This window comes from Benincasa hispida, chromosome 2 (assembly GCF_027475165.1).
Source record: "Benincasa hispida cultivar pf3 chromosome 2, pf3_genome.v1.1, whole genome shotgun sequence".
In the NCBI taxonomy this organism is placed as follows: domain Eukaryota; kingdom Viridiplantae; phylum Streptophyta; class Magnoliopsida; order Cucurbitales; family Cucurbitaceae; genus Benincasa; species Benincasa hispida.
The window spans coordinates 52,645,284-52,657,306 of record NC_143479.1 but is presented as its reverse complement, the minus strand read 5'-3'; the positions used below and the strand labels follow the sequence as shown (position 1 = coordinate 52,657,306).

At 34.2% G+C, this 12,023-nt stretch overlaps 1 protein-coding gene across 1 annotated transcript in view; it reads right to left on the bottom strand.

The window, feature by feature from the left end:
- Positions 1-4,971: 4,971 nt before the first annotated feature.
- Positions 4,972-12,023, bottom strand: part of LOC150037991 (callose synthase 9-like) — a gene marked incomplete at its 5' end in the record, with an annotated part of 28,611 nt that continues 21,559 nt past the window's right edge. The window contains 13 exon segments of the mRNA XM_090311102.1: positions 4,972-5,208; positions 6,104-6,286; positions 6,380-6,430; positions 6,713-6,832; positions 7,647-7,749; positions 7,934-8,092; positions 9,394-9,482; positions 9,564-9,677; positions 9,972-10,130; positions 10,660-10,707; positions 11,291-11,467; positions 11,548-11,600; positions 11,904-12,016. Of these exon segments, the coding sequence (XP_090167228.1) occupies positions 4,972-5,208; positions 6,104-6,286; positions 6,380-6,430; positions 6,713-6,832; positions 7,647-7,749; positions 7,934-8,092; positions 9,394-9,482; positions 9,564-9,677; positions 9,972-10,130; positions 10,660-10,707; positions 11,291-11,467; positions 11,548-11,600; positions 11,904-12,016 (1,606 nt within the window).

The window sequence follows — 12,023 nt, the reverse complement described above, 5'->3', positions numbered from 1 at the left end:
CTATAGAAATAAAGAAATATCTTTTGCAATAAACACTCATCGCATGCATCTTAGAGATAGGATATTGTGTCTCTGTGCACTGAAAGATGTAAGTTATAACTTTGAGTGGTTTGCTTGAACACATGATTTATGCATTTACTTAGGAATGTTAGTAGATATTCTTCTCAACTCTACTCGCATCCATTCAAACTTAAGACTTATCGCATAGACTGTTTCACATAGATTGTATTTTTCATCGCATTTGTCATTAAAACCAACCTTACCGTTAGAATAGTATAAAAACTCATCACCCATTTAGAAACCAAGTCGCGTTAAGATCGAAGCAGTAATTTTCAACGCATACTTACAGCGTAATCCATGAGTTAGACCCTAGACTCACCAGAACTCTAGCTGAACTTATACTTGGGTTTAACTAGATAAAATAGTGCATTATAAATCAACACTCAGCATTCATCTCATCACATATGAAAAACACATAAGCTTGGTTCTTCCATGAAAAACTGGATTTAAAGAAATAGCTAATGTGGCTTGATTATCCACGAACACCTTCAGACCCTGTTCTTGCTTCAAATGTAAGTCATGCATCAACTTCTTCAACCAAACAACTTGGTTTACTATTGCAACAGCTGCAATGAACTCCACTTCTGCAGTTGATTGAGCCCTTATGTCTTGCTTTGTCGAACACCATGAGAAACACCTAAAGCCAACAGTGAAACAATACCCAAAAATGCTATTCATATCATCCAATGACCCAACCCAATCACTATCTGAGTAATTCTGCAACTCAAAACTCTCAACTTCGCTAAATTTGATCCTAAAATACAACGTGCCTTTCAGATATCTTAGAATCCTTTTTGTAGCAATCATGTGATTCATACTTGGACAATGAAGAAATCTAAATAAGACACTTACAGTGTACATTATGTCAAGCCTAGTGGATGTGAAATACATGAGGCATCCAACTAGACTTTTGTACACATTCTCATCTACAGGTTCCTCTCCATCAGCCTTTTGCAACTTCTTCTGAATCATTGAAGTGTTCACACTCTTACACTCCTCCATATTAAACCTCTTCAATATCTCTCTCATGTACTTATTCTGACAAAGAAACACTTCATTTTGTCCTTTTTGAATCTCTATACCTAGGAAGTAATGCGTCAAACCTAAATCAGTCATCTCAAATACCTTCATCATTTCTTGTTTTAACACCTGTATTTGAACACCATCACTTCCTGTCACTAGCAAGTCAACTACACATCAATACATGATTTCTTCACATAGAGTGTAGCTTTACTCAAACTCTTTACAAAACCCAAGTTCATCAAGTGTTCATCCATTTTGCTATGTCATGCCCTAAGAGATTGCTATGTCAACCCATAAAGGACCCTTTTCAACAAATAAACCTTCTACTCTTGCCCTGATGTCATGAACCCATCTGGTTGCTCAACGTAGATCTCTTCTTCTAGCACCCCATTTAGGAATGCTAACTTCATATCCAGTTGATGTACCTTCCATCCATGCTGGGTTGACACAGCTAGTAGTAATCTGATTGTGTCCATCCTTGCAACAGGTGCAAAAGTTTCAAAGAAATCAACTCCCTAGACTTGTACATACCCTTTTGTCACTAATCTGGCCTTGAACTTATTCACAAAGCCATCAACATTCAAGCTTCATAAGGTGTCTTCTTCTCTAGTGCCTTTGTCGGTAAACTATTCAATAGAAAGATAGATGTGTTAGCTACTATAGCCTAGAAGTCTTTTAACAAGTTCTTCTCATACAACATGTGTCTTGTCATCTCCATAATATTCCAGTTCTTCCTGTCACTCTATTTTATTGTGGGATATATGAAGCAGTGAGTTGATGCTCTATCCCAACTTTTTCACATAAGGAATTGAAGCTTTGTAATGTGTACTTAGTCTCATTATCAAACCTCATTGCTTGGATTTTATAGCCACTCTGATTCTCAACCCATCTTTTAAACTTTAGAAACACTTCAGCTACTTCAGATTATTTTTTCATGAAGCAAATCCAACACATTCTGGTATAATCATCAATAAATATAATGAAATACCTACTACCATTCAATGAGAGAGTTGGTTGAGGTCCACATAAGTCAGTGTGGATAAGCTGCTGTTTCTCAGTTGTTTTCCACATTGACCTCTTGAATGACAACCTTGTTTACTTTCCTATCAAACAAGCTTTGGAGTTTGTCTTTAGCTCCTCCAAAACTGGTACTCCAATTGCCATCTCATTCTTCTGCAGATATTGCAATCCCTTTCAATGAAAATGCCCTAAACTTTTGTGCCATAGATCAATGTCATTTAGTTGACACTCGAAAGCTATTTTCTCCTTTTCGAATGGATCTAGTGAGAAGCTCTTGTGCTACATCTTTATATTGAATAACTCATTCCAATTGGAGTTGAAAATGAGGTATTTCCCATTTTCAAATAACACTTTAAATACCTTCTCTACTAGTTGACTAACACTTAACAAGTTTTGATCGATCTCAAGAACAAGCAACACTTTAGTAATCAACTTGGTTCTTGTACAACTCTCTATTGACACCGTGCCCTTCTCCTTCACTTTTAGATATTTACCATTCCCGATCTTCACCTTTGACTTGAATGACTTGTCAAGGTCTTTGAACAACTCCTTGTCACCTGTCATGTGATTGGTACAACCACTATCAACAAACCAACTGTCACATTGAGTGGTTGATGAAAAACAGGTAGGCACAAATAGTCGATCATCTTCTTGTTGTACTGCAACATGTGCTCCTCCTTGTCGTTGAGTTTCCTTATAGAACCTTTCAATGTGCCTCATTAAATGACACCTTCTATACTTTACATCTGTCCTTCTCCAACATCTAAAATGTGGACGATTCTGATTCCCACAATGCTTGCATGCAATGCCTTTATAAGGAAACTTGCACTTCCAGCATCCTTCACAATTTTTGAGCTACTGCTGCCACTTCCCTTTTTTCTTTTCCACTTCTTCTCTATTCCACCTTCTCCTTGCTGCATTCTGACTTTTGGTGCTTCCTTAATGCTTCCTTCCTACCTCATCAACCTCCTCTACTCCTGTGCTTACAATGCACTAATTAGTTCGATCACTTTGAGTTGAAAGAGGTCCTTGGTATTTTCTAAGGAAGCAGTAGTTGCTTCATACCACTCAGGCACTGAGATAAAAATCTTCTGAACCAATCTATCATCAGATAAATCAGTTTCCAATGCTTTTGCCTTATTGGAAATTTCAATCAACTTGTCTGAGTACTCTTTAATAGATTCAAAATCCTTCATTTGCATCCTCTCAAATTCTCTCACCAAGTTCAACAGTTTCACGCCTTTAATTCTTTCATTTCCTTCACACCTAACTTTGATTCTATTAAATATGGTAAGAGCCATTGTTGCATATAGACAAGCTTTAGCTTTTGCCTTCCTCGTGACCCTATCCTTGTAAGTCTTGATCTGGTTCATTGTTAGATTATCAGAAAGTGAAGCAACTTCATAATCTTGCTCAATTGCTTCCTGATAATCACAACCCTCCATGTAGGCTTGCATTCTGATAGCCCATGCTTGGTAATTATCATCATCAAACACAGGTGGGCTAATGAAAAAATCTTGCTTGGTCCTGACTCTATCTCACTCAATCCTCATAAGTGTATCACTCGGTTTCTCTTAGGGATATCCCAATCTCACTCACAAGTCCCTTAATAATTCAACTATTATACCATTGTTCTTATTAGAGAGAAAGAAGAGAAGTGAGGAAGTGTGTAATTTTATTCTATCACTTCTCACTATAAATACTAATGCTACATGCTAAAAATAGCTTAGTTGATAAAAAACTCTACTAACTTAACTCCACAAAAATAGCGACTAACTCCAAATATGGGCACTAATAACTTTCCAAAAAAACTAGCACTTTGGATTAATTCAAAATAACAAAAAATAGACTTGTACTTGAGTTACTAACAACTAGCAAGAGAAAGGTGGGGAGGAAGAAGAGGAGAGAGGAGAGAGGAGAGAGGAGAGCATACCTTTGAAAAAAAAATATTTTCTCCATTGAAAATTTCTTATTCAAAATGAACATTAAGTGATAAAGTAAATATGTTGAAGAAATTGACACAAAAAGAAGAGAGACAATCTTGGAAGAAAAGAACTTTTATTAAGAATTTACAAAGATGGACACGTTTGAGAGAATACTCTTTCTCACACTCACTCATTTTCTTTGCAAACTCTCCACCTCCTATTTATAGGCATGAGATCCTTAGAACCCTAACAAAAGGATCTCTCTGGATTATTCTAGGATTCTAAATATCTAATTTCTTGATTTATTTTATCTAAAGTTGTTCCAAAATATTTTTAGATTTTTTCTTTGAGATATTTATTCATACTACAACATAACTCTAGAAAAAACTCATTTACATATTTATATCATATGGTTGATACTCCAAGGACCAAGTTAGTGTTATATATTTTAACAAAATACTTGCTACAAGCTATACAAACGTTCTTACTAGAATGTCAATTTAGGGCACATTTGGATTGACTTCAGAAAAAAATGCTTCCAAAAAAACTCATTTTTATTTAAACATTTCCGAAAAAAACTCTTTAAAATACTCATCAAAAGTTATTTGGAGTGATTTTCAAATACTAATTTTTTTTAAAATAACTTATTTTTTAAATTAAAAACTTAAAAATGTATTCTAATCACTCCATTAATTGATAATAATAAACAGGAAATTAACAATCCAAACCAGTCCAAAAATGCTGAGTGAACAAAATTAAAATAAGGGGAGCATGAACTGCAGTATAAAGTTGACTGGTTAAGCAATCCAAACATCTGAAATGAGAAAGTACAACAGATTGAGTAAGAGGATATAAGGAAAATTCCTGTTAATCATCTATGCTACCTAACAAGTCTTGCATCTAATTTAGAAGGATACAAACTGCCACGATTCCACTGGCGAAGTCATAGGGCAGTGTTGGGATGGTATGCAGCAAGAATTAGTCAGATCTTGAGTCCTTGACTGAAAGCCTGGCTGAACATAAGTCGATTTTGGACTGTCGATACAAATGGAAACCATGAAAGGAATGCAATGGGGATAAAGATGAGCATCCCCATGCCGGCATCGTACAACCGAGCAATTGAGCAAACGGATTTCCAGAGTCCCAGTTTCTTTATTAAAGGTTTCCAAGCGGCTGCAATCTGAAACAGCGAGTATTCCATTGTCAGAAGTTTTCAAGTTTACAAAGGTCAGGAGTTTTAAAATTTTACAAAGTTGGGGAAAAGTCTGTATCTTTTGATTCCATCCTAACCACAAGAATGAACGTAAAAGTATATATATATATATATGTGTGCACGGTTTCTGGGAATTAAGATTCAAGAAACTCGTTCGACGAAGGCTGTGTTTGAAATATTTTGAACAGGATCAAAAAGTACTTCCCTCAAAATCATCGTTTATGGAAAATAATATAAAAGGCTTTTGAACGAAGCCAAAAAGAGCTTCATTGGGAAATTATTTAGGGTGTTTGGCCTAAGACTTTGACAAGGAAGCACTAAAACAAATTTGAGACTCTAGAACCAAATATCAAGTTCCCGTTTGGTAATCATTTCGTTTTTTCTTTTTGGTTTTTAAAAATTAAATCTATTTCCTTAAAATCTTTTTATATTAGTTTGCATCTTTCCAAAAGAGTAGAAGAGTTGAATTCTGAGTCAAATTTCAAAAACAAAATTAAATTTTTAAAAACAACTTTTTCTAGTTTTCAAATTTGGGCTTGGATTTTGAAAATGTGGGAAAAAATTAGATAAGAAAGCAAGAAATTTAGGAGTGTTTGTAGGCTTAAGTTTCAAAACTACAAACCATAAACCAAATGGTTACCAAATGGAGTCTAAGTGATTTGTTACCGAACACTCTTTACTAAGCATAAAATGCTTAGGTACTTTTGTAAAAAGCATTCCCAAATACAGCTCATAGATCATTTGTTTATTGACAGCAGACAAAACTAAAATAGTCTTGACCAGGGATGTGACCCTATACTGTCAAATCAACCAAGATAAATGGCATAGTAAAACAATAGGACGACTAGACTCGGGAACTCACAGAAAGAATGCCCCATCCCGTAGGTATAAATGCCAAGATGCAAGCAAATACATCAGGCAGTGACAAATCTGTAATAGCAACCGCAACTGCCAGGCCAGCCAGCGTCAAAAGGAAAGAAAGACCTTGGAAAAATCGCAACGAAAACTGAAAATCGACAGTCATCTTCTGGCTGATGGTAAACACCTGCCGAACGGAGAAACGTGGAAGATCAAATGACTATCAAACATATCAGTGAACTTACAGGAAACTAGTGGTGATTTTGACATTGGGACATACCTTGAAAAGAACTATAAGCCAAGCTAACACAATCCAGGAGAACCCATATACCTAAAGAGTTGCACATTTTGGAGTTAACAAGAAGTTAATAAGAAAGAAAATATGGAAAGGCTATAAAAGAAACTGAAATGACTACCAAGCTTTTTAAAACATCAAACTTATTTGGAAGCTGCCATTCTTAAAACTACTTGATGGCTAAAAAATATAATAACATCAAACTGCTGCTCATAAAAGATATTTAAATAAAACTTCCATATTTTGAACTTTCTCATCCAACATTGGTAAATGTAAGTGAAAAACACAAAAGGTTAGTATTTCATAGAGAGACCATACCGATAATGATTTGATTGATCCTTGCACGTGGAGCTTATAAACAATTCCATATTGAAAAATAAAAAATCTTAGCTTTAAAATTGTCTCTGCTATTCGCCCTTCAATGGTTTTTATATGTGCCTGTAGATTGTAAAAGCAGTTTACATTTAGACTAGAAAAGAACGAGTAAGTCTAATATATAGACGTTTATCTAAGTTATCTAATTACCTAAATTTAAAAGTTAGTCTTTAACGGTAGAATGAGGTAAAATAAATCCGTATCAGTAATTTTGTTTAGACTTTTTACTGTATAGTTGTGGTTTGAAAATAAAAAATTGCATAACAAAATATTACTCGTAGACATACACTTGTATGTGTATATGGTTAGTGCTAGATTGATATGGAAGACAACTTGTTAGTTCTATTTAGGGCAGTTAATAATAACTGAAACATTTCATTTCTCTTCTGGTGCGAGGATTACATATACTCATTTATTTAAATAAAAACGTACAATTTATAACTTTTCAGTGACTTGAGTATAAAAGTTAAAAAGAAAGAACTAGGACCGAAATTACTGCTTCCATACAACTAAATATAGATCTTGTAACCACAACAATGTTGCATTGTAAGAGAACTGATATTACTATTAAATATAGATTTAAAGGGACCTACATTTAAAAATTGAGAAATTTTCACAGATAAAAAAAATGTCAAACTATTTACAGAAAAACAATTATCGACATTGATAGGCTTTTATCAACATCTATCGGTGACAGACTTCTATAGTTTTTATCACGGATAGACTTCTACCAGTCTCTATCAAAGAAGATCAAAATTTTGCTATTTTGTACAAATAGTTTCTCTTATTCTTCTATTTTTAAAAATCTCCCTCTAAAATCTATACCAAAAAAGGAAAAACAACAAGTAATAAAAAAGTACACAAAAATTTGAATTACCAGTTCTGAGTCCCACCATGCTTCCCAACTTTCTTCACCCTTAACACCAATTCGACCTTGGTAAAAAAGCCATTTGGTCCATTCCCAAAAATCCTCCACGGTCCTTAAAGGAAATATAACGAATTAAAATTACGATTTTGATTATCTATTAGATTCAGGATAGAGCTTTTGTGAGTCCATCTACTTTCCACGTAATAGGAAAATATCTTGAAGGAGCCTTTTTTTTGTTGTTGTAAATTATATTTAAAATCAACAAAGAAAAAGATGTCATGGCAAAGATGGCTTACTTCTGCCACTCAAACCCAGATGGATTGAACAGATAGGGAGCAAAAAGCCAGGATATTGCCATGAACCAACTGCTAAGAGTTACAAAGATGTATGCTAATGAACCACCTGAACTATATCCATAGGCCATGCATACAACCAACAGAAGCACAACTTCAAATCTGAAAACACAATAATGTAGATAACTTAAATATTTGTAATTAAAGATACTATAATGATAATTAAAATTGTATAATTTATGTCCCGTTTGGTAATCATTTCATTTTTGTTTTTGTTTTTGTTTTTGAAAAGTAAGCCTATTTCCAATGATAATTTGCAATTAAAGATACTATAATGATAATTTTTTTTCTTATAATGATTTGCATCTTTCTTAAGTACAATGGTTGAATTCTTCGCCAAATTCCAAATTCCAAAAACAATCTTTGAAAAACTACTTTTTTTAGTTTTCAAAATTTGGCTTGGTTTTTTATACCATTGCTAAAAAATAGACAATAATGGAAGAAATTTGGAGATGGAAGTAGTGTCTATAGACTTAATTTTCAAAAATAAAAACCAAAAACCAAATGATTGACTTCAGAATCTTAGATTTTCTATTTAGTACTTATGGTTTTAAAAATAACAGTTTCACCCTCACGACTTGAGCATAGTTTCAATTTGGTATTTAGGGCCATAGAAGTTAAATTTAGTCCCTCTAGTTGGTCAGATCTCATAGATTGTCCTTCAGTTACCATATGACTACGTGCCACGGTTTAAGAGTTGATTTGTGAGTAAAAACAATTGGAAAATTTTAGAGCTGAGTAAAAAAAAAGAAAAGAAAAGAAAAGAAAAGAAAAGAAAAAAATTGAGTTTTTGGGTGAGTAAAAACAATTTAAGAGATGATTTGTGAAGTTCAATTAAATCATAGGAGCCAATTTGGAAAATTTTAATTATTTAAATCATAGAGGCCAAATGGAAACAATTAAAAATCATAGGATCCAAATTGATAGTAGACCCATAAGGCCATACCATAAGACCTTTTAAGACCACAAGAACCAAAATCAAATTGGTTTAAAGGGGAGACGCTGATGAGATGTGGTTGTGCTGTTGTCGTAAACAAAACAAACTTGTATTTTACATGCTTTCAATGACAATGAAGGTTCAAGCTAGTTTACACATGCCTCGACTATTTTGGATAATTTTCTCACCTTGCAACATTTGAAAACTAGTAAAATATAAAATATCCCAGTAAACTATCATGATGTAAACCCCGTGATCTCAAACATATTTGGGTTCTTAGCTAATTACATGGACACATTAAATAAATTAAGAGTCCTTTTAAATTTTAATTTTGATCCCGTACATGAATGGAAAGTAAATAAAGGGCACCATCCATAAACTTAAAAAGAAGTAATTTACACGAACAGCAGAGTTCAAATAATACGTAAGAAAACTCTCATGTGAAATGGGAAAGAATGGCACAAACCCTTGAACAAAATGGCTGCGGGAGTACAATCTGTAATTTTCAGAGAATTTGATATGGCTAACCACAAATCCCCTTCCAGTTGCATGATACTGTAAAGAATTAGAGTTGTTAAGATACTATAGGGTACTCTTGGAGATTGACAAAGGAGCAACAAATATAGCACAACAAACCTTTGCACCGCCATGAAGAATTGTTCGGCCAAAATAGTGAGCTTTTGTGCCAAGAGAGAATGTGAAGAACATAGAACAAAGCTGAAGCTGCATGGTTATGAAGCTAACAGTAGCCTGCAACCGGGGTTCAGAGTAATAACTGAGACAAAAACAAAAAGATTCCCACAAAGAAGATAACTAAATAATGGTCTCATTCATAAGAGGACCGTTTGCACTTGCTCTTGCATATATCAAGCATGGGCGCTTCATTTGGCCAGAAAGCATTTGCCGTTAATTTTGAAGCTAATCTTGAGATGTGTGTGTGTGTGAGAGAGACACAGACAATGATTAATGTCATGTTCAAGTTGTATAAGAGCAGTCAACTTTTCTTCATACAACAAACAATATACATATTTGATTAGCATTTACCCTGAAGAAACCTTGCTCCAATATGAATCCCAAGATCATAGGCAAGGCAGTGCAGCCACCAATTTGGATGAGGAACTGTGTATTCAAAGCAACTGACAATGCCGTAATATCTGTAATATTAGCTCTATCTTCAATGGTCTCACCAACTCCAAATAGTGCCTGGAACACAGTCACGCATCACTTTTAAAGAGGAAACATGTTCATACAATGTGTAAACTAGTTGTAAAAAGGAGTGCAAGTCCAAACCCAAAAAACCGACAAGACCTAATCCAATTTTCAAAAAGTTGGTCCCAGCATCAGTTTGACCAAAACTCAATCCAATCTGACACACAGCCCTACTCAGAATTATGTCCAGCAACAGAGAAAAAGAATACAATCAGATCGGAAATAAATGACAGCTCATTAATTAAAGAAAATTAACCTGATACACATTGTAGCCACAACTTGATTAACTCCACTCACCTTAATTGTATCAATCAAATAGTTTTAGTGCCTACGAGAGTTGAAAAGACTTAAAAAAAACTTTTGATTGTAGAGACACAGGTTACTTCCAAACAGCTAGTCAGCTCATGGGTGATGGGCCATCCAGACGATTTTAAATTTATATTATACTACAAAGCAGGTAACCTCTAACTGAAAAAACATCTTCATTTCTTATATAAACATATTCACATAAGATAAAACTTACCACATATGCTCTTCCATAGAGAAAAATGTATACGACTAGCACCATTAACTGCAGAAGATTATATACAAAGAAAATAGATCAGATTTCTCATAAATTATGATAACAGAATTATGAGGCTGTACCACAATTACTCATTAACATACAATCTTGTTCTTGTTAAAATATGTTTCAACATATTTTTACTTCGATGGAAATGTTGTTTCTGATTAAAAAAGAAATGGAACCTCAATATTTTTCCTAAGATGGGTAAACATATATTGCAGGAAGTGTCTCAAAATTAATACGAATCAGAATTGGTTGGTATCTAAATTAGGCAAAAAAGGGGGGTTGGTATCTAAACTTTAAGCAGGAATAATCAGGATATTTAGTACATCATCAGGAAAATTATTGGCTAAAGGTACTCAAGTTTAATAATAAAAAGGAAAAACAAAAAACAAGACTAGAACACGTAATAAGCATTGCCCTTATTTAGCAAACATTAGGCCTTTTCTTTTCCCAGATACACAAATCATTAATATCCCTAACTAATTGGGCAATGGATTCAAACTCTCTCATGTTAAATGGGGTCTAACTACAAGTTTTAGAAAATGAGTAATCATTGCTTAATAATTTACATGTTTTACTGGCATACCATAGTACAAAAGTAGTAGCCAACAGTGGTGATATAGAATGACATCATCCGGAAAAAATCAAACAGTTGGCCAAGCCTATATACATCACGGCTAAGAACTTGTTCTCCATTACCACTCGCAATCTTTCTTTCAAAAAGAGTAATCTGGTTAAGACCACCATCTCGTCCTTTACCGACCTGAAATAACTCAAAACAGTTTTGATAAGTTCACCATCAACTGATACCATTACTAGAAATTAAATGATGACAAATTCCACCTGAATATACTCATGATGAGTAACGTTCCCTTGCCTCAATGTTGTATTAAATCCTTCAATACAGAAAAGTACTCTGGTAAATGAAATCTTATGCCTCATAAGGGGCAATGACAAAATTCACACCAGTAATGATCAAGAAAATGAAATATGCACAGAATAGAGAAACACATTTTTTTTTTCACAACAAACACACTAAAATCTATTTGCAAATGATATATCAACCACATCATACTGGTACCAACCCTTCAGTAGCTTCGGGACTTCAATATTTGGCATCATAAAACAAGCCATTAGAGTGTAGCTAATTTAAATGAAATAAACAACTTAAATACATCCTACCAAGTAAAAGGGGATACCTGCAAAGACATCTTCACTAATGTTGATAACACGGGAGGCCTTGCTGATGCCACCTCGTGTTAGATGAAAAACCCTATCAAAAACATCTGGATGGCCATAATGCATACGCACTCTGGCCA